The sequence below is a fragment of the Ursus americanus genome, chromosome 5 (genome assembly GCF_024610735.1).
Source record: "Ursus americanus isolate L20-20 chromosome 5, mUrsAme1.1.p, whole genome shotgun sequence".
Classification (NCBI taxonomy): Eukaryota; Metazoa; Chordata; class Mammalia; order Carnivora; family Ursidae; genus Ursus; species Ursus americanus.
The window spans coordinates 27,493,563-27,519,741 of record NC_142131.1 but is presented as its reverse complement, the minus strand read 5'-3'; the positions used below and the strand labels follow the sequence as shown (position 1 = coordinate 27,519,741).

The window sequence follows — 26,179 nt, the reverse complement described above, 5'->3', positions numbered from 1 at the left end:
TGAAGCTGATGGAGTTCCTCAACTCTGGCTTCATTGCTGAAATATAAGTCGAGTCCCCTGTGAGCCAGGTGCACAGAGGGGACTCCTAACCAAATTTTAGGCTCCTCATGCTAAAGTCAAATACTTTTGCAATCTCTCCTTCCCTTTTTCCTTCTTTGGAATCAACCTGTTTTGTTTTGTTTTGTTTTGTTTTGTTTTGTTTTGTTTTAAAGCCCAGTTTGCGCCTGTATACAAATGGTAAGAGTTAACATCCCTCCTAAGAGGGTCATGAGTATATAAAAGCTGTTGACTTATAAACTGTGGTTTGTTTAGTCTTTCAAGAATTTATAGACTTTATCCTCCTTCACTGCTGTATGCCCAGTACCCAGAGCCATGCCTGGCACATAGTAGGTGAACATAGTTTTTGAAAGACTAAACAACAAGAAGCATAATTGGGAAGGCTGAGAACAGCAAGGACATCAAAGAGTGTGCGAATTTCCAGACGGGCTCGCAACCTTTATATCCTTTAGGAAATAAAGAAAAAAATAATAATCCTTAGGATGTAGTAATTTTTAGGACTAACCTTACAGACGCAAAATTGTGACTGTATAATCTGATGGCATCTATTCGGCTTTGGGAACAGAGGCATGGAATTTCTAATATTAACCAGTTACACCAAAGAATCCTAAGAATAAATAGATTTTAGACATATCTTTCTGGACTTCAAAATAGTTTAACTCTTTTTTGGCTACAGTGCCTCACAAAACCCACCACCACCACCACCACCACCAGCAGCAGCAACAACCTCCTTTTAAGCAATTGTTTTTAGCTTTTATTCTGTGTGTTAATAATCTCTTGACTTACGTAGAAATGTTTTCCTCCGGATAGGTTGCTTTCTGCAATGGAGAGCACCGCTTCTCTAGAGAAAATGCCTGCTGCCTTTTCCCTTTTTGAACATTATGATGACAGCTCCACAAGAAGTGACCAGATGTTAAAACAAGTGGCTGGTAGGAATTTTAATATATTAATTACCTTGATGAAATTTGGCAGTGTTTCCTTGTTTGTTTTGCAAAGTTTTTCAATTAAAGTATAGTTGTCAATGTTGTATTAGTTTCAGGCATACAACATAATGATTAAAAAATTCTGTACAGAGGGGCACCTGGGTGGCTCAGTCATTAAGCGTCTGCCTTTGGCTCAGGGTGTGATCCCGGTGTTCTGGGATTGAGTCCCACATCAGGCTCCTCTGCTGGAAGCCTGCTTCTTCCTCTCCCACTCCCCCTGCTTGTGTTCCCTCTCTCACTGCCAGTGTCTCTCTCTGTCAAATAAATAAATAAAATCTTTAAAAACAAAAGCAAAAACAAAAAATTCTGTACAGTAAGCTATACTTACCAGGGTGAGTGTAGTTACCATCCGTCACCATGCAACGTTATTACAATGTTATTGACTCTATTCCCTATGCTGTACTTCTCATCTCTGTGGCTTATTGATTTTATAACTCCAAGTGTGTGCCTCTTAATCTGCTTCACCTATTTCACCCATCCCTCAAGTCCCCTCCCCTCTGGCAACCACCAATTTGTTCTCTGAATTTATGATTCTGTTTCTGTTTTTTGTTTGCTTGTTCTTTTGTGTTTTTTAGATTCCACACATAAATGAAATCATACGGCATTTGTCTTTTTCTGACTTATTTCACTTAGCATAATACCTCCTAGGTCCGTCCATGTTGTTGCAAATGGAAATATTTCGTTCTTTTTTATGGCTGAGCATCCAGTGGTGGAATTCCTGGATTGTATGGTATTTCTGTTTTAAAATTTTTTGAGGAACCTCCATACTGTTTTCCACAGTGGCTGCACCCACTTACATTCCCACCAACAGTGCACGCCAATATCTACAATCTCCACATTCTTGCCCATATTTTTTTTTCTTTTTGTTACTAGCCATTCTGACAGGTGTAAGGTGATATCTCATTCGGGTTTCAATTTGAATTTTCCTGTCGATGAGTGATGTTGAACATCTTTTCATGTGTCTGTTGGCCATCTGTATGTCTTCTTTGGAAAAACTATTCATGTCCTCTGCTCATTTTTTAATTTGAATGGTTTGTGTTTTTTGGTGTTGAATTGTGTCAGTTCTTTATATGTTTTGAATATTAGCCCCTTAGATACATCATTTGCAAATATCTTCTCCCATTCCATAGATTGCCTTTCTCTTTGGTTGCTTGTTTCCTTCACTGGACAAAGGCTTTTTATTTTGGTATAACCCCAATAGTTTATTTTTGCTTTTGTTTCCCTTGTAAAGTTTTTGTGTGTAAGGAGATAGAACTGGAAAAAAACCCTCTTGGTTGTAAAAATTTAAAGCTAGATTCTGAATCCAAGCATAAGACCAGCATACCATTTCAGTTATAATCTGCATTTCCATTTGAAGCTCTGTGAGTGTCCTGGGATATTGAGGAGATAGGAGGAAGTAGCCATGGAACCAAAGGGTCTCATCTTTTTTTTGTTTTTTCTCTTTGTAAAATAGGAGTTCTCTCTCTGTCTTCTAGAGATTATTTGCTTCACACCAGCAGTCAGATATAGAAAGAAAAATAAATCAAATATTTTCATATGTGTTGAACAGATTTTTTCCATATGAGTGGTTTTTGCCTCTTCAACTGAGTTTTTTACCCCCCATTTCTCATACTAAACAGATTAGCTTAGAGAACTAACAGCTCAGCATCGTGCTCTGTGGCCAGGAGCCTCCTACTCAACTGTCAGAAGCATCCTGCCGGCTCTTCAAAATATTTTTTAATGTGCTATTTTAACAAACAAGACAATGAAACTTATTTAGATTCTCAAAGCTGCTGCGTTTCAGTGAAGTTATCAAGTTTCACTTATTGTAAAAGTACTCTGATATCTTCCTTAAAGTCTTTCCAAGCCACCTTAAAGACAGCGGCTGTTTTTACATTCACAATTAATTTTCATTCCTGTAGGAAGAATTGTAGTTTAGTAAAAGGCTTTTTGTGGGTCTTTTAAAAAGACCCCCCAAACCCACCAACCTTATAGACAGTGAAAATTCAGTCATTTATTGTAAGAGACTTTCTCTATAAATGTGTCAAAACCAAAGGGTGTTTTTCATAATGTCCTTAAGAGGCATTTAAATAGAGAGGTGATTGGAAACTAAGAAATTCTGGTTAACAGAGCAGGTTGTCTGCTTTTAAGGGATTCATTATATGCTGTTGTTCATTTAGAAGGCTATTCTTTTGAATATCTGACAGGCAAAATGAGAGGACATTTTATATATTTAAGAGGCCACAGGGTTGAATTGTCACAAAGTGTTAATGATTCATTCAGAAATAGGGCTCCTGGGACTCCCGGGGGTTCCGAGCCGCTTATAGGAGGCCGATTTCTGGGAGGCACACGCCGCCCGTGGTATGGCCGCTTCATGCCTCAAGCCGGGGGGCGTTGACTTGCTGCCATTTAGTTTTTGTTCATTTTTGACCAGTGTCACCACTCAGATATAAAATCCTCATAGAGTACCTGAAAAGTTAATCCAATCATTCCCTAAACTAATCAGAAAGTCTAAGGAAAGGCTGTTGACTTTTCTACTGAGGCGGGGAACAGCCCCGAGCATCTGTTCCACACTCACGCGACGCCGAGCCCTGGGGAGACTGCAGCATACCCTTTGCGCCAATCTCACAACAAGCCTAGGAGATAGGTTTTGTTATTATTCCCATTTGACAGGTGAGGAAACGGAGCAGAAAAATGTGGCCTACGTTTCCCTAGATGCACAGCGAGCTACTTGTGCGGTGGGGGTGGGGTGGGGTGGGGAGCACGTCGTCTTCAGGGTCTCTGCACTCGAACCGCTGCTCCAGCACAGAGGGGCTAGTGCATGTCGGTGAAAGGAGGGATAACCAGAGATTAGTAACATCTAAGGCTTCCTTGACTTTGGCTCCTATGGACTTGTTTTTTTGTTTTTGTTTTTGTTTTTTTTTTGAAATTGTGGTAAAATACACATATAATTTACTGTCTTAACCACTTTGAGGTGTACAGTTCAGTGGTATTAAGTGGATTCACAGTTTCGTACAGTCATCACCAGCAGCCATCTCCCAAATCCTTTTCACCTTGCAAAACCGAAACTCTGTACCTATTGAACAAGTTCTCCCGGTTGCCCCAGCTCCCCAGCCTCTGGCAACCACTCTTCCACTTCCTGTCTCTATGAATTTAACTACTCTCTGTCCCTTGTATAAGTGGAGTCATAACGGTATTTGTCTTTTTGTGTCTGATTCATTTCACTTAGCGTCATGTCCTCAAGGTTCGTCCATGTTGTGGCATGTGTCACAATGTCCTTCCTTTTCTTTTCTTTTCTTTTTCCCTCCCTTTTCAAGGCTGAATAATATCTTACTTTATGTCTCTACTGCATTTTGTTTATCTGTTCACTCATTGACGTCTACTTGGGTTGCTTCCACATTTTGGTTATTGCGAATAATGCTGCTCTCCTGGGAACAGCTAAATGGAGTGGGAATCTATCTGGCCGCACAGGTTCTGAAGTCCAAGTTGATCTGCTGCTTAACTGAGTGTGACAGCTCTTTATGGGCACACTCCATCAGGAAGAGGGAATCCGTGGTATATTTTCTCTGCTCAATTCCTTAGCCTCCCATAAAGAAGCCTTCAAATCCCATTTTGTATTTTTTGGGCATTATTTCTATGCAAGTTTATTCCTATAGAAGTGTAAACAGGTATGAAATCTGACTCCCTGATATCCTGCCACAGAGGAACTGTAAATCTAGCCATTATCATTGGATTGCATCTATAGAATATTCTTACTCTCTTTTTTTAATTTTAGAATACTTTGAAAAGTAAAAATGTTTCCTGTTTTTGAAAAGATGTAATAATCTGGGGGGAAGGAGCACATGAGGTACAAGATCATGCCTAGCACACATGCTTTGCTTAATTCCCTACAACCACCTCTTTCTTAAAATTTGGTGATTTGGGGGAGAGTAAATATCACTTTTTAAGTTTGTTAAGCTACCTGGGAGAGAGAGAGATTTTTGAAAACATGTTGCCATTTTAAAAAGCAGATATAGCTCAATGTAAAACTCATAGGAAAAAAGAAAGGGAGATTTTCATGTTCATGCCTCAAGGAGTTCTGCTCTGTTAAAAGATGGTTGACAATAGTTGAAGTATTCTGCCTGGCTCTTCAGTATGGGCAGCATGAAAATTCATTGAACTACATTTATCTGAATGGAATCCTTTAGAAAGTGACACTGATTTCCTGCTGGGAAGACAAACAGGAAAGTCAAGGCAGTGTGAGGGGCTCTGAAGCATTATCATTCATTGGGGGTGTGTTCTGACAGGCAGGCTTCTGAGGTTATCAAGCAGCCTGCTCAGCATGTCTTACCTCTGTAGTCCCTCTGTGATTTACCAGATCATGGATCCCAGTTCAACTCCCATCTTCACGGGCTACCTCCTTCTTGCCTCCATTTCCCGTGCTCCCGCCAAGGACAATTTGCCTTTTGAAACTTTAGCACTGGTTATGTGTCAGGCAATCTGCTAAGCACTTAATGTACATATGCTGCTTACAACAAACCTGGGAGGAAATGGTATTATTATTATTATCGTTCTCCCATTTCAAAGATGGGGAAACCTGGGCTAAGCTAACATGGCTATTAAATGGGGGATCTGGCATTTAACCGCAGACTGGTTTCTCTGCTTTGAAGCCCATAAACTTGACCACTCTCTTATCCAGCTTCTCCCTTTTCGTAACTCTGTATTTCCTCAGCTCTTTATCTCTTTATCGAATCTTTTCCATTTGCCTCTTTTTGTTCCATTCTTTAGACCCATTTATTATTTTTTCTTTCTTTCTTTCTTTTTTTGACCTAATCTTTGTTTTCTTTTCCTTTGGTGTTGACTTCTCATAAACTAATCTCATAAAATTTGGCCCATGGTATTTCAGTAAGCTTATCTCTTAGGAAATGTTGACTGGAAAAAATAACCACAAAAACAAATTTAAACGCACGACATCTTCTCAACCATAGGAATAAACTTTTCCTCTAATTTGTAAAATATGTTCAATGCATTTGTATCTCTAAAATATTGGACGAGAGTTGCATAGGAGCTTGATTTATGGCATTGTACATACCATTAATGTTCAATATGCATAATGTAAACTTTAAAAATCTCTATGAAAACACTTGAGGATATTGTCTGAATTCAAAATTCAGAAAAATAGAGTTATATTAAATATCTAAGCCTTACCTTTGCACCAGCTAATAGTGTACTTTTTCTCCTATGTAATTTTTATATTTTGTTTAATTTAAAAAAAAATTGGTGGTGTAGTCACGTTAGAAAAAGAAAATGGGATAGTAATTTCAGAAAGTGTATTTTGATATTTTATTCATACCAGTCTTTTTTCAGCTTTGATGATGTAGCAAGTGGATCTGAAAGGGTTTTATTTGTCTCTGTTCTGAATATAGACTCTATTTATGTAGAAGGATACAACAGTGGTTATGTAGCAAAGCAACTCAAGTTTTCATTTTGAAGGAAAACCAAATCATATGATGCATCATCTAACCTGCATAAGTTTATTACTCGAACATAGGACTACAGAAGAGCATTATCAAGTGATCACATTTTGGGGTCTATTTGTATTTCTCTATGTATATAAGCATGCATATACAAAGGCATAAAAAACATTTTGGAGGAATACATACTCAAATGTCACAGTGGTCGCCTGCAGCGAATATGCTTAGGTGGGTGTGGTTGAGAACAAGGGAACCCTTCCACTTTTACTCCATGTATTTCTGTGCTGTTTGAAGTTTTTTCAACAAGCATAAATGACTTTTGCGAAGAAAGAGAATCAATGAGTAAAAAGAGGATTAGTGCTAATAAATCTTGCTTTTATTCCAGTTCCCCAGCCTCCTAGATTAGAACCTCAGGAACCAAATTCGGCCACCAGCACGACAATTGCAGTTTATTGGAGCAGGAACAAGGAAGATGTCATTGACTCATTCCAGGTTTACTGCATGGAGGAGCCACAAGATGACCAAGAAGTAAACGGTAGGATTGCGAACACAAACACAGTTGCGTGTGTACGTTTCTGCATCTTAATGTGAAGTATTTGAAGATATCCGCATTATGACTCATTCCACAAAGCATTTATAGCCACATATAAAAACAACAAACCAACAACCGTATAAGCAAACATAGCACATATAAGCAAAAATTGGAAATCAGAATTAAGGAAAAGAAAATGCATAAACATCATAATGGGCAACACAAATATTGTAATTGAGATTCAAATTTGGCTTTGACCTCTCAGGATTACAGGAACAACTAAGAGATTCTCATTTTCAGAAAGGAGGTAACACACCAGCACTTCAGGGAGAACAAGTCTCAATCAGCACTTGAGTCTAAAAGAAAGTATAGCATGTACCGATTTGCAGAGGAGAAATGAGCTGTATACAGGACGGTTTCCTCCATAATACTTTTAACGCAAATGCAGTATTGGATGTCATGGTTGGCGGTTTCTCAGATCCACCTTGATAAAAGCTGCAAACAAACCATAAAGGTTAATTCAGGGTTCACAATTCTCAAGGCATGGGCCTCAGTATGTGTAGTCTCCTTGTGTCTCCAATTAATATGCAGATAGAAATGAAAGTGATTAGGAGGGTGAGTGTATGACACATATTTAGTCGAGCCTCTGTAAATATCTCTCTGTTCAGTAAGATTTCTAATAAGACCTAGAAGCCAAACACTTTGAGTTTGTACTTCCTGATGAATCAGAGCTGACGTGCTGGCATTTTATATTGTTGTTGAAGACAGACCCACATATTTTGGAAACCAGATGAGCATGTGACAGAATGGACATGCCATTACAAAACCCAGGAGCCCAATTTGTCATGAGGAACAAATTATATTTCACTGTTACCAAGATTTAAGTCTTTTGAGATGTCATATGATACTTATTTAAATTAGGAAAAAGTTAAAAAAAGGCAACCATAGGCATAGCGTAAAGTTGGCTGAGTTTGTCTATTAAGGACTGCATATTTTACTGGTGATATGACCGTATATCTGTCACAACACAACAAGCTAAGTGTTATAATCCCCATGTGCAAATAAGAAAACTGATGGCTTACTTAACTGAGGTTAAGTAATTTGCCCAAGGCCACACAACTTATACATGGCAGGGGTAGGATTCAAGCACACATCTTTGAGACTCCAAACCTTATGTTTTGGTTTGCTTGTTTCTGTGTTTGTTTTATTATAGCACACTTCTTCTTCCTTGATATCTAGTTGTAGATATCATGGAAATTCGTGGCACTCCAAGACTCCTCTTAACACCAATTTATTGCCTGGAGTGGTTTTTTTCAAGTGCTTCAGCTCCTCCCCACCCGTAGCCCCCAAACACTTAAGTGTCCTGTGTCTCACACATTCAATGCCTTGAAATCTGCTGATGCCAGTTAGCTAATCCAGTGATCTATATCGTGATACTGCGCTGCGTGTGGGGTCTCCCCCAACATACACTATGTGCATTGTTGAAAGAAGTGCTGGGGCAGCAGGACTCAGCTGAAGAGCATGGTTCCATTGAAGACTGCAGCCACAGTTCCTACAATGTGGGGAAATGGTTTTCAGTGTATAAGTCCTAATGAGATTCTTTAAACCAAACTTTCCACCCAGAAAGTATAGCTCATTGGGCTGGAAAGATGCAATTAAAGAAACTGAGTTGAAGAGCTCCTAAATTTCCTTTAAAAGAAAACGATCTGGGCTTTTTAACTGGAGGAGTTTGAAGACATGACTTTCAAGAGAAATAAGGGAGGAGAACTAAAGTGACCATGGGCTAATGTAAAAAAGAAAATAATTCTTTGTAAAGGAGAAAACATTTCAGTAAGAATAATCAGATTGGCCCAAAGGGGCACATGTTCATAATGGTATCGAGTAAGAATGCCACTAAAATGTTGAAAGTAAAATAATGTAAGAAATCGTAGGAAGTGTCTTGATTGAACAAGTTACTTTTTGGAATAGTTTATGACTTATCAAAGTTATTTAAGTATTTCTATAAATTGTGGAACTCTCTAGTTGAAAGGATTCTGAAATTCATGAGAAGGAACCAGAATTTGAAACTTTGAAAATCATACTGAGTACTAAAAATGTTTACTAATTTGGAAAGGTGCTTTATAACATCATAAATTTAGAAAAAATGGGGTTGTCCATATTTTATTACATACTCTCCTGAAATATTGGCATTGCTTCTTAAGAATTTTTTGAGAATGTACTGCAGAGATTTAAGCTAACATAAACTATGCCATTTTAGTGTTTTCTATTGAAATAAGTTATTTAAATGGTAGCAGATGAAGTTCAGAATGTTACTAATACACTATTATTTTCTGATATGTGTTCACAAGTTAATAATTCATCACTCTAAATATCTCTTTTTACCATGCCGTTGCTTTCTTATGTATTCTAAAGTGAGAACTATCTCAAAATGATATCTGTAAGTTTATCAGTTTGAATTTTCCACTGAAAATAGTAGAGCAATTCTTCCAATAGTTATAATTTTCACTTAACTTTGGAAGACACCCTAGAGTTTATAATTGTGTTTTATGCTAGACTTGGTAGAAGAATACAGACTGACAGTGAAAGAAAGCTACTGCATTTTTGAAGATCTGGATCCTGACCGATGCTATCAAGTGTGGGTAATGGCTGTGAACTTCACTGGATGTAGCCTGCCCAGCGAAAGGGCAATTTTTAGAACAGGTAAAGAGAACTTAAGGGGGTGTTGGGAGGCAATATTCAATTCTTTGCAGACTACTAAGATCAACTAATAAGCATTTATTAAGCACCTATTGTATGCTGGGTGTTGTACGTGCTGAGTATACAGTGATGACTAAAACTGGGTTCCTGTTCTCAAGAAGCTTGCAGTCAAGTGTGAGAGAGAAAAAACAGTAGATCATAAAAAAATTGTGGTAAGGGCCATGATCTAGTTATTTGCAAGTTATTATGAGAACACTCCACAGAGATACACGTGAGGGTCTGGGGCAGGGGCAGGATCTGGAATGGCTTCTTAGAATTGATGTCTGAATGGAATCCTTTAAAGGATCAGTTAAAGGAGTGTATTCCATGTGAAGAAAACATATGAGCAGAGACATCAAGGTAAGAAACAGTATCGATGTGCAGGGTATTACAAGATATTTGGTATTACTTCTTTGACTTAAAAACAAGGAGAGGAATGACATGAGGTAAGAAAGGCTAGTGTTTGGGGGCCATGTTTGCCAAGGTAAGAAGCTTGGGCTTCATCATATGGGTGCTAGGAGCCCTGAAAGAGTTTTCAGGAATGATATTCAACTGGGAATGCGATGGAGCCTTTTTCACAGGGGGCTGAAGTAGGTGTGGCATAAACCAAGATTGCATTGCCTTGAAAATCATTGTAACTACCTCAGAGGAAGAAATGACTCACTCCCACCATTTTATCCTTTCTTCTTGCCTTCTAAAACAAGTATTTATTGAGTACTTACTGAAGGCAAGATCATGGCTAACTTTAGTGTGAAGGGAGGTGGACAAGAATCTTCCTTTTTATTTGCTTGTATATGTATAAAGAAACTGGTGGGATTTACAGGAAGCTAATATTAGAGACTCTCTGGGGATGGGTGAAAACTGCAATTTGGAAGGTAGAGATGGGAGGGAGACTTTTCATTATATAAATTTTTATATCTTTTGGGCTTTCAACCAAGAATGTATTTTTTAATCAAAAATTAAAATAAAATCATGTCCAAGCACTCTTTCTAGGGTACCAGGGAAGCAGAGCTGATGTTGATTGTTCCATAACTGATTTGGTTCTTTCTTGCAGCACCCTCCACCCCTGTAATCCGAGCCGAAGACTGTACAGTGTGTTGGAACATGGCCACCATCCGATGGCGGCCTGCTAACCCAGAGGCCACTGAGACCTATACTCTGGAGTACTGCAGACAGCATTCTCCAGAGGGTGAGGGCCTCAGGTAAGGATCCTCTCCTTAGGAGACTTCACCTCTCCATGGGGAGAGCCCAGGGTGCCTGGAACTCAGCTGAAGGTCCTAACCTAACTCTGAGCTTCTGCTCACAGGGGGAGAAGAGCTTCCTAAAATCTTGCTGAGCTAATTAAGCTGTTGACTTAATTTGCAACTCCGTCACTATTCATCAATGAACTCCAAGTTTGTAATAAGACACATGCTACAATGCAGAATAATGACTCCCTTGTAAGAAAAATGTATGCAAATTTTAATAAGCTAGAACATTCTTTGAGGTATATTTAACTTGAGTCGTTAGACAGGATTTATGCATATTTCATGCACTTTTTAGTAGTTATATCAGAATAGATACACCTAACTCAGGAGACTAATAGTAAGCTTGTATATAATGTAAATCTGTGTCTCCTTGATGAATTGGTATTGTAAAAGAGCTAATTATGTATATGTTATTACAGAGACATACCTGCCTCTCTAAGATCATGAAGGATCTAAAGAGATTTTTCCAGGAAAAAAAGAAATGGGAAGCTCTCTCTCTAAACGTAGAAAGCTTTACATTTATCAGTAAAGGGCTGTGCATCCTGGGGGCATTTGGTAAATGTTAATTTATTTACTGAGATGGTGATTTCTTAGCCTCTAATCCATGGCAATAGGGCAACTTCACATTCCATGATGCATATTCAGATCATTATTATTAATGCTCATATTTTAATAGAGACATTTTTAGTTTTTTTGAAAATGAAGTTTATTGAGATAAACTATTTTGGTAGAATATAAAACTTAGAAATAATGGTGTGAAATTAGACAGCTTTTTAATAAAGTATATTATTTAAGCTCCTGATTATCTACATGATTAATCAACAACTATTTAGTTAGTTATGTGAGGTTTCATATGACTGAGCAATAATTATAGTTTCTTTCAAATATGTGAAGACAGGCTTCATAAAATAATGATCAAAGAATGAATTAATGTCGAGAGTATGGGTGGCATGTAGGCATTTCAGCAGAAGTGAGAACATAGTAAATGTACAAAAACAACATCTCTGTTAATGTGTCAAATGCAGGCTTCAGTAATTAGCAAACAGAGAGGTAAAACCTGACCAAGATGGGATGGGAGAAGAAGAGAGAGAAGGAGGAGGAAAGGAGGGAGAGAGGGAGATAGAGACAGAAGAGATCATAACAGACTTTTATTGAGAATTTACTATGTGCCGGTCACCTCAATGCTTTTATGCACATTGCCTTATTTAATTCCCATTGGAACTCTGAGAGAAAACAGACACTTTGAGAGGGTACTCAGCTGGCAAGTAACAATCAAGATTCAAGCCCCATTTTGTCAGATTTCAAAGTCCAAGCTGCTAATTCCTGTTTAACGTCACTTAGGGGAGTCCTGGGCCTTCTCCACAAAAACCCTTGGTGTCATGAGAACCCTGTATCAGCAGTGCCCGAGTCCCTGGGAATCTCTCCCACTGTTCTCCACCAGCAGTGAGGAAAACCCAGTTTTTTCTGAGGCAAAATCAGACCGTTAAGGAGTGCTCTGAAATGACTCATCCTTGTTATGGTATCAGCTCCCAGCTGGCATTTGCATAAATAATATCAGCACAGTTGGATCCTTAAATCAGCAGAGATCGAGAAACCCTGAGACTCAGTAGCCATCTCACTAAGGGAACTGTGATGTCATCTCATGAATGTGGGTATAGGAAGAAGGAAAGGGGGGGGATGGATGGTCAAATGTCATTCATTGAGGGTCTTCAACATGCCAAGAACTGGGCTAAATCTCATTCAGCCCTCTCAACAATCCTACGACTGAGATTCAAGGAGGTTAAATAATTTGGCCAAGGTATTAAATGATGGAATGAGAATTTGGAGTCAGGATTTAAACTCAGATGTGTCTTATTCTGTCCATTAGTTCTAAACCTTGAGTTAGTACACAGACTGAGTTAGCATACCTCAACAGCCTGACAGCACAGAATTATTATGTGTCCACAGTTTCTTTTGTCACATGAAAATCATAGATTAAAGAGAGAATGAAGTACCATTATTCAAAACTTCTTTGATCAGTGTTTTTCCTTTCCCTGATCACCCTGGGGCCCTCAAAATAAAACAAAACAAAAAAACAAACAAAATGTTCATTTAGTATCAGCAATGATAATGCATTCCAAACAAATCCTTCTATTAAAGCCAAAGAAACCAATGACGGTTCCATTTGTAAGAAAAAAAATGGCCACCCACTACTTTTATTAAGACAAAAGTTGAGCTAATTAAAACATAAGACTTGTCATTAGTTTAGTCTATTTGAGACTTTGCCAGTGGGTTCATTTTAATTTTTCTTATTAAAGGAGAACATCTGAGAAGCTGGATAAGCATAAGTTCCTAGCAGTTATAGAACAATACAAGGATCCTTTGTTATTGAATGGAAATAGTCCAGCAATTTAAAGTGAAGGGAAATTCCACATGCAGAGTCTCGATAGTTTGGAGCTGTGTTGGAGATGGAGCTGTTTTCCAGTTAGGTGCTAAAAGACTCCTCAGTGCCAGGAGGTGGAATGGATGTCCAATCCACAACCCAGGGATGGCTCTCCAGCCTCTGGAACCCTGCTGCGTCTGACCAAAAAATTAATTTCTTGAATCAAGCACAAATTTGTTGATCACAAGTCACTACCCTCTTCATTTGCTAAGTCTATCGCTGATGTACTTACTCCATCCCTCATCAATACAAGGAGCCTCAATGTCTTATAGCCCAGCTTAGCGTCAAGGGACTGGAATCATTCATCCCTAATCTCAGAGGCCCAGAGCTGCAAAACTCAGTTGTATCTCTGTTGGTTCTCCAATTTAAGAGTTCCAGAAGGAAGGAAAATTCTGCTTTTTGGGAGTGGCCATGTGCTTTAGTCTTTCGACTATCTGGTTCTTCAAGCCAACTTGAAAGCATTCCTACAGGGTTGGATGGTTCAGAACTCTAAAAAAACATTATTAACTATTTAACTATCACCTATATTGCTCTATCTCTAAAAGAACAACTGTACACAGCTAGTCAGATAGTAGAATTGATAAACAAAGAAACTTAAAACTTTATCACCTCTAGTCAACAAATGCAAACAATCCCTACTGTTCCATTCTATTAGAACCACATTCTTCACTTTGGTTTTTTGCACAGCCATGCATAGTTAGAGTTATTTTGTGTTTTGGAAAGAACAGCAAGCCAAGAGTTGTCTGATCCCACTCACTTGTTGGCTCCATGAAGGGATCATTATGAAAATTTGCAGCCTCAGTGTCTGGGACAGTATCTGGCATAGTGTAGCTACTCAATAAATATGTGTTACCTGAATGGGTTAATATCAGTTAGCACTGAACACATAGTACTGATACCAGTAAGAACAGTTAGGCTGGATTTAAGCGTAATCTCTTATTCAAAATGGGAACAAAATAACCTGTGCTGACAAAATAGGGAAGAATGGTGAATGAGTTAATTTTAGTGCTTGGATGCTAGGGTAGGAGATAGGAACAGCCTAGTCTGTGGGCTGGAAACTCGTTAATGGATCACTCATAGAGAACAGCACTGATAATCTTGTTTCGCCACTGGTTGCATAACCCTTTCATTGATTCTGGGTTCTATCCAAAAACCCTATGCTAAGCCAGACCCAAAACCTGATCCAGAGGTCAGTGCTGGGGAGTGAGGGGTGATCAAAGATTACTTCTTTTTGATGTGACTAGGTTGGCTGGGTGAGGATGGGGACCTTAATCTATGTAGATATTCAGTAAAGGTCTGTTTAATGAATGAATGAATGAGGGGGTGAATGAGGGGAGTAGCCAAACTCCTTTTGGCTTTGCCACCCTTAAGTTGTCTAACTGGCTGGAATTTCTGGTCTAACTGGTAGAGGAGAGGTAAGGACTAAATGAGTTCTCATCTCTTTCTCACTCCCAATCCCTGAAAAGACAGCCTTAAAGGCTCTGGTCTGGAGTAGGAAGAGAAGTTGAAGGAAATTAAGGGAATGGAGAAAAGGATGAGTAATAGGAACACACATACACACACTCAGGGTATTGATTACCCTTTAGACTGGGGAATCTAATTTTGGTTGCCAGAACAGAAACACATTCATCTTCAGACCTGCATTCTTTCTCCCAGTATGATGGCCTCTAAATATTCTGATTTAAGTTCAAAGATGCTGGCTGAACTCTTATGGTGAGTGTTTGAATGGAATGAGCCTACTGAGCTCCCAAGTTCCATGACGTGGTATCTGAAATAACCAAGCAATTGCCTCCATTCCATAATCCTCAGAGAAAACACATTTGCATATTTTTGTGTGTGGGCACCATGGCTGGGTCCCAGCAGTCGGCCCCTGTTGGGATTGGGGGTGGGCGGGAGTGACAATCCCCGGCTTGTGTGTGGGGGCTGAGGGAGCTCCTACTCACCCTTTCCTGTTTTTCTTTGAATGCTCTCCTCAGGTTGGGTGGGCTCAAAACACTTTCAAAAATTTTCCACCGCTCGGCTGTTTCCTCAGCTGTTCTGTCTCTCCTGTGTGGAGAGAAGTCAGCAGAACTGTGGGTGGAGGAGGGAAAACTGAGAGAAATATAGTACAGGGATTAGCTGTGTGGGCTGTGCAGAGAGAAGCTGTGTACTGAATGACAAATCTGTGAGACTCAATACACCACAAAAGTAGTTGGTAGTGAACTTCCTGCTCCCCTCTGACTGAGGCGGTAGGGGTGCGGAGACCTTCTTGGGTCCCCTTCCCCAGAAGCATCCCCAGGGTGGGCTGGGCTCTGGGTGCTGGGCCTGTAAGCTCACATTCTTCCTGCTTCCAGCTTTCAGGGCCACACATGGTGGGTGGGGAACAGAAATGTCTATCACAGTTGGGTTTTCCAGCTGGGGACACCTGCTGCTCTGTCTGTATAATAAGGACAAATAAGGGCGAGTTTTCTAATGATCTTAGTACCTGAGCAGGAAATGAAGAATCCCAGTATTTCTTTATTTAAAAAAAAAAAAAAACTTTGTACTAAGTTTTCAGATGGAAAACTGATGACCAATGGTCAACGGCAAATGATTTGACCTTCACAACCTGTGGATAGAGGAGGCCGTTATTCCTGCCCCATGCTTGCTTCTCGGGGTGACAGGAGGATCGCTGACATGAATGGGCCACAACTCATGAGTATTTAAGAGCTAACAGCCAATCTTTTTATGGTATTGTTTTCCTGACCCAGGTGATATCCCTCAGAAGCGAGCCCTTGGGAGAGTGAGCTGTGGGATCATTTCCACACTGCACCGCCCCCCCTCCCTGCCCGGTATTCTTGACATTCGGCTTTTCCTAAATGAAATCTTTCTTCCCAAATGAATCTGATTTAACTGTGATCATTTACAATCCTATACACCTCCTGGTTGTATAGTAAAACTTCATCAATGAAAACCCAGGCTATTCCTTCACTTCTAACTTATGTTCTGTCAATTTCCAAAAGTATTCAAGTTGTTCACATTAAAAGACCCAGACATAATAGAACCACTAGAAACAATCCTATAAGAACCAGAGCCAGATCATGCAGGGCTGAGGAGATTGTATCAGAAAGTATAGGTTAAGAACAGTAGCTCAATGGAACAGAAAATTTAAATTGAACTTCCTGGTATCTAAGGTGAAAATAGGAGAGAGGGGGAGACAGCAAGAGGGAGAAAGAAAGATTACATAACTCATCTTTTTATAAAAAGGAAGCATAACATTTCACTAGGAGACAATTATATTTCTTGACATTCAGCTCTAAGATGAATTTTTCATGTAGATCTTTATATAAGGGCTATTAAACAAGATAATAGTGATTGTCTTTAAGAGCTGTTTTACAAAAGATGCAAAAACATTCCTGATGTAATCATTTTTAAACTGGATCTGAAATCATAATGTTAAATCACCATTCTGGGCAGGCAGTTCTATGGGGACCTCAAGTAATTGTTCACATATGGGACCTTGGAGTGGTAAAGGAGAGTTTCGAGAATCCAGAGTAATGGATGTTACTAGCCTCCTGGGATTCTCTGCCTGAAATAGAAATGGTATCATTCAGGATCTGGTGGGGAACCACAGGGAAAACAAAAATCCAGGATCATTCTGCTGGAATCTTTTGGCTCACTTGGATCTTGTGAGAGATCTAATTACAGGAAAGCCTAAGTCCCATGGTTGGCAGGGTTCGCTCTTGTGTTTCTACGCTATTATGAACTAACAGTGATGTTTAGTTAACACCAAATCTCGTAATATCCTCATTTATCAGAGAAAAAAATAGTCCTGTTAAAAATTTTTTATTTACCAAGTTTTAAGAACAAAAATCAGTATGTAAAGAATCTTTTTCTTCTTAATCCTGATTTAACCAAAATGTTTCATCTTAAAACAAAAAGTTCCATGTTTACAAGGAGTTAAGGTTTTTTCAAAATGGCTTCCAACAGCAACAATTAGTTCTTGCATTTAGTGTTGCTTACATTCTCGTGGATTTTTCTTCTTTTTCCTATTCCTCCCCCTTTCCACCTCTCCTCACCCCACTCTATCTTACAAGTATGTTCCCCAACCTAACTGATCATAAAAATCAACTGGCCTGTTTGTAAAAGCTCAGATTCCCAAGCCCCCTTAAGAGGTTCTGATTCAGAAGGTCTAATGTGTCCATGCAGGTTTGGGAAACGCTACTTTACTGGCCCAGCAGTGTACTCTGTTCATAGTTCACACTAAATGGTGTTGACTGACTGTCTGAATGTGGGTGCGGCCAACAGGAATGCTAGCAAGAACCCACTGTGTTTTTAACAAACAATTCCTATTTAGCCATCTGGTGTGCACTGCAGTGACAGCACCATCCGTAGGCTGCTTCCAGGAGTAATGGCACTGGATTCCTCCATATTGTTTGTACACACACCGCCCTCCCTCCTCTGGGAAGAAAACATGCTTAAATCTAGGTGTTAGACATGGCAGTGCAGAGGTAGTCACTCCTCAGGGTTACCAGCCCCTCAGATGACCTGAAGCACATGTGCGTTTCTTGCTTCCATCCCACACAAATTGTCGAATTATCGAATTCCTAGGGACGCTACTTTACAAAATTCAAATAAATGTGTGTTCTGCAAACTCCTGAGCTTGTAATACAGCTCTAAAAGTAAATTATTTAATTGATTTTGGGTAATAAGTACATATGGTACAAACTCAAAGATATAAAAGGGATACAGTGGAAGTTAAGTCTCCTTTCTATTTATCTGTCACCTACTCAGTTTTTCGCCTTGGAGGCAATTACTCTTATCTGATTCATATTTATCCGTCCAGGTAGTCTGTGCATATACAAACATCTATAATTTTTTTTTCAACAAATGGTATCATCCTGTAGATATTTCTATCACCTTGCTTTTCTTGTTTAAAAATAGTTCTTGGTGAGTATCCTATACCAATGCATATAGAAGTGCCTCAATTTTAAAAACAATTCCATTATATTCTGTTTTAAGAATATAATTTGATTTATTTGACCAATTGAAAGGTACTTAAGCTGTTTCCAATTTCTTGCTATCACAAACAATGTTTCAGAAAAAACCCTTTGTGTCATTTCACATGTGTACCAGGATATATGCAAGAAAAAGTCCTGGAAATAGAATGGATGAAGGTATGTACGTTTTGGATTTTGATAGATATTACCAAACCGTTTCCATAGAGGCTGTAGTTGTTACATACAGGCCAGCAGCATACGAGAGTGCTTCCTTGCCTACACAGACTACGATAAAACTTTTGATCTGTGATACTTGATAGGTAGAAGATGGAATCTTATTATAATTTCAGCGTGCATTACTCTTATTAGGTTGAACATCATTTCATATGTTTTAGAACCATGTACTTCCTTTTCTGTGACTGCTCATTTCCTGTACCCATTTTTTTTCCTGTTGGACTGTAGGGTTTTTTTTTTTTTATTGATTTGTAGAAGCTCTTTGTTTTTTAAAGAACATTAGCCCTCATCTACAACATGAGTTGCAAATTTGTTTTGAAAATTTTTTGCCATGCATATTGTTTTATTGATGTGTAGTTGACATACAATATTATATTAGTTCAGGTATATATCATAGTGATTCAACATTTATATACCTTATGAAGTGATCACAGTAAATCTACCTGTCATCTGTTAGCATACAAAGTTATTACATACTATTAGCTACATTCCCTATATTGTACTTTGTATCCTCATGTCTCATTTATAACTAGTAGTTTATATCTTTTCATCCCCTTCCCCAATCTCATCCATTCCCCCACCACCCGCAACCTGGCAATCATCAGATTGTTCTCTGTGTTTGAGTCTGTTTCTGTTTTGCTTTGTTTGCTTTTTTTTTTTTTTTTGAAATCGTATGGTGTTTGTCTTTCTCTGTTTGACTTATTTCACTTAACAGTATACCATCTAGCTCTATCCATGTTGTAACAAATGGCAAGATCTCATTCCTTTTTATGGCTGAGTACTATTCTAGTGTGAGATATATCTGTAGCTAGGTCTGGATCTGTATAGAGATATATCTTACATCTTCTGTAATCCACTGATGGACACTTAGGTTGTTGCTATATTTTGGCTATTATAAATAATGCTGCAGTGAACATGCGGGTACAGATATCTTTTCAAGTTAGTGTTTTTGTTTTTCTTTGGATAAATACCCAGAAATGAAATTGCTGGATTGTATGGTTGCTCTGTTTTTAATTTTTTGAGGAAACACCATACTGTTTTCCACAGTGGCTACACCAATTTTGCATTCCCATCAATAGGGTAAGGGTTCCCCTTTCTCCACATCCTCACCAATGCTTGTTATTTCTTATCTTTTTGATACTAGCTATTCTGACAGGTGTGAGTAATAGCTCACTATGGTTTTGATTGGCATCTTCCTGCTGATGCGTGATGCTGCATGTGCCATGGACATTTTTAAATGTTAATTTAGTTGAATTTATCAATCTCTTTTTAAAATAGCTTTAATTTTTGTCTCATATTTAAAAATCCTCATTCTCTTATGTTTTTTGTGGTATCCAATGATTTCATTCTTAAAAACTAGATCTTTTATCATCTGAAATTTATGTCAGTAGAAAGTGTGAAATTAGTAATCCAACTTTATTTTTTTAGTATGGCTATCCAGCTGTCCCACTAAGAAAACCCATCATTTTCCCTTCTGATTTGAAATACTTCCATTATTATACACTCAAGAGCTTGTGTTTGGCTCTATTCCTGACCTTTAGTATGTATAATCTGTTTTATTGATCCATCTATTTATGCCCCAGTGCCATGTAGTTTTCATTATCATAGCTTTATAATTTAGAATTCTTGGTAGGTTAGGTTACCCCTGCATGACTTTCTTTCTTTCTTTTTTTTTTTTTTAAGATCTTATTTATTTATTTGAGAGAGAGAGTGAGAGAGCACACAAGCACAGAGGGGCAGAGGGAGAGGGAGAAACGATCTGAAGTAGACTTTGCACTGAGCGCAGAGCCTGAGGCAGGGTTCCAAGACCAGGAGACTGTGACCTGAGCCGAGACCAAGAGTCGGATGCTTAACTGAGCCACCCAGGCACCCCTATCACTTTTTTTTTTTTAAACCTCGTGTCTCTAACTCCAACTTATGGGAATGCTTTTAGTTATTTTCCCATTAAGCATTAGGTCCTAATGGTTTATTACTTCATAAAGACCCTTTTCAATTCCCATGTGAAATGAATCTTGCCCCACTGTGCATGGTTAGTTGTGTCAAACTTTTCAGTTGTGCCTTGCAAAAACTAAAGAATGAAAGGTCTCAAGCTACAAAGGCCTTCATAATATTGGGCAGACATTGCCTCCTGGTGGCTTCCACTCGTTAGCCTTCTGAAATAACAGAAGAGGGGAATGGTCTCATGAGTTCAGATTTCTGAGGGGACAGTGGGTCTCCTTGAAATAGTTTCTCTCTGCTTTACAACACTGGAGTTTAACAAATGTCCTTTGTCCTACCAATGGAGAGACAAGCAGGTTGAGAGTCTTTCAGAGGCCTGTTGGGCACAGAACACTGGGATTGTACTCTTACTGGTATGCTTATGCTCCACTGGCAATCAGTTACTTGCTGATGAGTCAGGGTTTCTAGATGCTTCCTTGCCCTTGTGTTCCTGGAAACTGCACATATAGAGCTGTCCCCTTCCACTGCATTGTGGCACTTGTAGGGAGAATTCCACACCTATGACCCAAAGTGACTCCATTTGAGTTACATGTCACATTCTTACTGTCTTTTGAATTTTACTCTTGGCTCAACCCTTCTAACATAGATCAGTCACATTACTGACAAGGTTAATATCCCTTCTTACCTAAGCACCAACAACTTGCTGGTGGTTCCATCTGTGGTGTCATCACTTACCTCATTTGGATATTCTTTGACTCTTAGTCCTACTGCAAACTATGCTTTGAATATGGTATGTGGATTCGGTTGCAGTTATGACATTTTTGTTTTTGAAATTAAAAAAATTATAATCTGTGGGGGCGCCTGGGTGGCTCAGTCAGTTAAGCACCTGCCTTTGGCTGAGGTCATGATCTCGGAGTTCTGGGATCAAGCCCCTCATTGGGCTCCCTGCTCAGTGGAGAGACTGCTTCTCCCTCTGCCCCTCCGCCAGCTCATGCTTGCTCACTCTCTCTCTCTCTCTCTCTCTCTCTCAAATAAATAAATAAAATCTTACAAAAAATTATAATCTGTGGAAGAGTGCCACTCTTCAGATTCAAATTCCAAAATTTTTAAAGTTTTCATTTGGCTGAAAAGCAGGGAGAGCTAGTATGAGGGCTTTTATGATATTCAAGTGAGGTCAGACAGTGGAAAGACATGGAAATAAATCATTTGTATGAGAGGTTTTTTGCTTTGCTCCTGGTGCTGTAGCATAAGATGGCAACTTGCCAGCAGTAAAACTCTAGTACATTTCATGTTATCTTCGTTCTCATGCTTGGTACTTTTATTTCACAGATTCAGTGATGCATTGTGCGTTCTGTCAAGTCAGCACGACCTGTTCACGTACCGAAAGCAGGATCTGATCCCATATTTTGACTTCAATACCATGTAAACCTTTAGTCTTTGAATGAGTGTAAGACATAGGATGCAGTTGACTATATATATGGAATTCTGTCCTTGACAAACTTCATAAAACTGATAAGCAAACACTTAACCCAAATCAGTATTTTCAGTATTTATCAACCTCGTCATGACAAAATGAAGCCAGCATGTTATATCCCTTCTCTGGAGCTGAAATTTCCTCACCTAGTCTTGCCACCCACCTCGCCCCGCCAGGCTTCAGTGTAATAGGGCCTGGGCACGTGAAAAGTGATCGATAGACATTTGTTTAATGGGTGAAGGAAGTAAATTCAGTTCAGGCGCAAGTATGCTTACAGAGACAATAATTTTACGGCTTGTTATAATGAATGTACATTTAAACCATCTCTTTAGTCATCAATTCAAATAAGATAAGCAATACATCCACCCCAGAATAATATTCTAGGTATCAGTCGGGAATTACATTCTCATAGGACATAGTTTTTCATTAACTACCTGAAGCATAATTAGTTGTCACTGAACATGTGGCTCTATGATTCTGGCGCGGCTAAAGATAGTACTTGCTGAGGGCCTGGTCGGGTGGTAGGTTCTGAAATAACAACCAGTAATATTTGAGGAGTTTCTAGCCATCTCTTCCACACAGGACACTAAATAGCGCATGCGCAAATAGACCTGTCTGCTCCCCGCCCCTACCCCCTTCTCTCTGAGGAACGCGCTGGGTGTTTTTTCACTTTTAGACATGGTGGTGGAGGGCACTGTGACTTTTCCGCTTTTAAAAACCTTTAAGTTTGTTTTCTCAATGATGCTTTTTCCTTTTTCTGATTCTCCATGGTTTCTCTAAGGCAGGTATCGAGAAGTGAAATAGTCAACAGAAGTAGAAGTAACCTGAGGAAAATCTTTGAATCTAACACTTTTGTAGTACGTTTGTTAACAACAAACACAAAGAAAAACGAAGACAAACAAGCAAACAAACGGATTAAAAAACCCCTATCCTTCTGAGAATGGACAGGAAGGGTGTTGTACTGTTGCTCTTACTGACCATTATCAAGCGCACAGCTCCTGGGAACAGGGCCCCAGGCACTAGCACTCAGGTTAGGAATTCTTTCATTAGTAAGGAGCCTACCTGCGATCTGCCCAAAGCCTCTCCAGATGGAGGCTGAAAAAGTGAGCAGTTGTGTAATTTATGTGTATAAATGCTCTAGGCCATGATATCAAGCAGATTAAAGAGAATAGAAAAGAGGCACAAGACTACTTCAGTTCCCAGGCAAGTTCAGAGAGCTCCATCTTCAAACCCAACAAGCGTCTATGTGTTTAAATGGTTGGGCTGTGACAAGTTGCTGCCAGTTAGACACTACTACCAGCACTTTTATTTTAATATACATGGGAGATTGAGAAATAGCAACTTTGGAAATTTTATTTGGCAATTAGAACTCTCTTTTCTTGCTGGTATTAAGCTTGTCTTAAAAGATATTATCTTCTGTTAGGGATCTTCTGCTTCTATAACTTTCGTGGCTTTTGTATGATGGCCATGTCCAAAATCATCACTCACCTTAAGTTTTCTGCTCTTCCTGATCTGCTAATTAGAAAATTAGCATCCTTTGTATTATTGATTGCTGCAACATCATCTCAATCCAGAAGTAGCCCTCTTAGGCAAACGTTGATAAAGAAAATAACATATTCTTAGAGACTCACTAACCACAGCATTCCTCTGTTTTCTGAATTAAAGAAAATGGTTTATTTCAAAGAGCATTCTGGAAGGCATATAGTGGATAAAAGTTGACAAAGGTAGAAGTGATTTGACAAAGTAGTCTTAGTGAACCATGACCATTTTGTAGAATTTGGCTTGCTAACTCAGTGGTAGCCAAAAGGGAAAAATAAGTTATTTGTTGTTAATGAGAGATTTTCATTCACTACAAGATTGAAATATGATGAGTTGTTTAGCATTTGACCTTATATTTAAAATTATTTATCTTTTGTATTTAGATCATTCTCTGGAATTAAGGGACTCCAGCTGAAAGTTAACCTCCAACCCAATGACAATTACTTTTTCTACGTGAAAGCCATCAATGCATTTGGGGCAAGCGAGCAGAGTGAAGCTGTTCTCATTTCCACCAGAGGTACTTTCTCCTTCACACACACACAACTGTTTTCAAGCCTTTCCATTCCTTCCCTTCTACCGCCTAGAGAAAACATTCTAGAAGGCCACTTCTTAAAGCCCCAAACTCTTGGCAGTGCTGGGTTTTCGGCATGAGGATGCAAGATGGGTCAAAGACAAAGATGTTTCTTTTTCTGGTTTAAGAGGTTTTCAACCTTGGCTACCCATTAGCAATCAGTCAGGGTACTTTAAAAATACTGATGCCCAGGTCCCACTCCTGGAGACCCTATTCTAATTAATCTGGAGATGGTCTCTGACATGTGTTTTTAACCCCCCAGATGATTCTTGTTTGGCTCACAATGTGCTATAATTAGTGGGTATATTTTGAGTATATGTTAGGGATAGTGGGATGGGGATATTCTTCTCTTATTACACTATAAACTCCATGAACAAGCTTCCAGTATTATTCTTCTGTTTATTTTTAATGCTTAGCACATGGTTTGTGCCAATTAATGTTTGTTGAATAAATGAATGAGTAACTTAAGGAAGCGATAAAGCTGTTCAATGACATTTTGGAGAAAATTGCCAAATGATGCCAATAAAAAAGTGCTTGGCTGTTCTCAGTTATTATGAAAAGAAGTGAGAAATGGAAAGGTGTTAATTATTTACCTTATCCTAGACCCAAAGATGGCAGAAGATTGAGCGTGGTACATTCAGCGATTTGCTTAACCAGCCAAAACTTGTGCACGTGCCTTGTTTATGATGTGGTCGGGGCCAGCATGATGTTTAGGAGAGAAGACATGAGAGCTGCCTGCCCAGAAATATTTCCCCTGGTCCCAATATGGTGCCTGCACCTTCCACTGTTACAACCGCTCCTTTAGCTTACACCAGTGCATCCTCCAACTTGAATGTGCAAGTGAATCCCCAGAGGAGCTCGTTCAAGTGCCCATTCAGGTTGAGTAGGTCTGGCACGGGGCCGGAGATGCTGCATTCTAGGCGAGTTTCAGGGTGACGTATCTACGTCAAGAGGGAGCTCTTGTACAGGAGGTGACCAGCAGCCCCAGCCAGAGGCAAGCAGCCAGTGGCACTCACACATGCCTTAGCGTGGATGAGATTTGCAGCCTGTGGCTCTGAAAACACCGAGCGGGGCGTTTTGATGTCAGGGGAGAGGGAGAGTAAGGCCCAAAATGTGGTGTTTGACCCAGGGACAGCACTTACCTTTGTGGTGATGTTCTAATCCTCTTCCCTGCGGCAGGAACCCGATTTCTTCTGCTGAGAGAAACGGCTCATCCCGCTCTGCAGATTTCCTCCAATGGGACAGTGATCAGCTTCGCTGAGAGGAGGCGGCTGACAGAGTGAGTAGGAGGAGGGCCCTGGAGCCTCAGCAGTAGAGTCTTCTGAAGGTGTCCCTCTGGTGTGGCCTGCCCTGAGCATCTGCTTGGGTTATGGCCACGCCTGGGAGTACGGTATCGAGTATCAACACTATCACACCCATACGGTTCCGTCCTGGTTCAGCACCAGGGAAGAGGGGCCGGTAGTTCGGAGTTGGAGCGAGGGTCACTATTTGTATTGCAAACACGGCCTCGGATGGTTTTGTTTAAAACAGAGCTGTTTTCAGGTACCATCTCTGGTTTAATGAAAACAAGAGTGCAGGCTAATTCTTCTTTTATTTTCAAGCGAACCAGGTTTGTGTCCAGCCACTTGAAAAGGAATACAGGAGAATGACATTCTGTTGAGTTTCTGGTTCTGGCCCCATGTCAGACTTTCAGATTTTCAGACTTTCTTGTCCCTCCCCGCCCGGTAGCTCCCACAAAAAAAGAGCTTTAAAGAGCCAAAAGCTGAGGGCACTGTGGGGAGAGGGCTCCGTGATTTTGCCAGCGGTCTGTCAGGGTCATTTCGAGGGTCAGAACGATCGCAGGGGAGAAAAAGGGGGAAGCTTTGGAAGAGCGTATCCCATATGAGCTGCCCGCCGGCGCCGCGGTGCCCCGGTGTGGCTGCCCGGAAGCCCCCAGTACCGCGCTGAATTGCACGCTTCTCCTCTCGGGTTGCTCTTCCCCTGTGTGTGGCCCAGCTCAGAGGCTCCACCTGCTCCGGGAAGTCTTCCCTGGGCCCTGGTGCCCTTTGATCTTTTC

The 26,179-nt window shown here is 39.8% G+C and overlaps 1 protein-coding gene across 1 annotated transcript in view; it reads left to right on the top strand.

Moving 5' to 3' along the window:
* Window positions 1-26,179, top strand: part of CMYA5 (cardiomyopathy associated 5) — an 87,912-nt gene that overhangs the window by 54,315 nt on the left and 7,418 nt on the right. Inside the window, exons 6-11 of the mRNA XM_045796395.2 lie at window positions 868-986; window positions 6,858-7,007; window positions 9,558-9,704; window positions 10,795-10,942; window positions 23,936-24,069; window positions 25,303-25,402. Coding sequence (XP_045652351.2) covers window positions 868-986; window positions 6,858-7,007; window positions 9,558-9,704; window positions 10,795-10,942; window positions 23,936-24,069; window positions 25,303-25,402 — 798 coding nt within the window. The remainder of the gene's footprint in view (window positions 1-867; window positions 987-6,857; window positions 7,008-9,557; window positions 9,705-10,794; window positions 10,943-23,935; window positions 24,070-25,302; window positions 25,403-26,179) is intronic.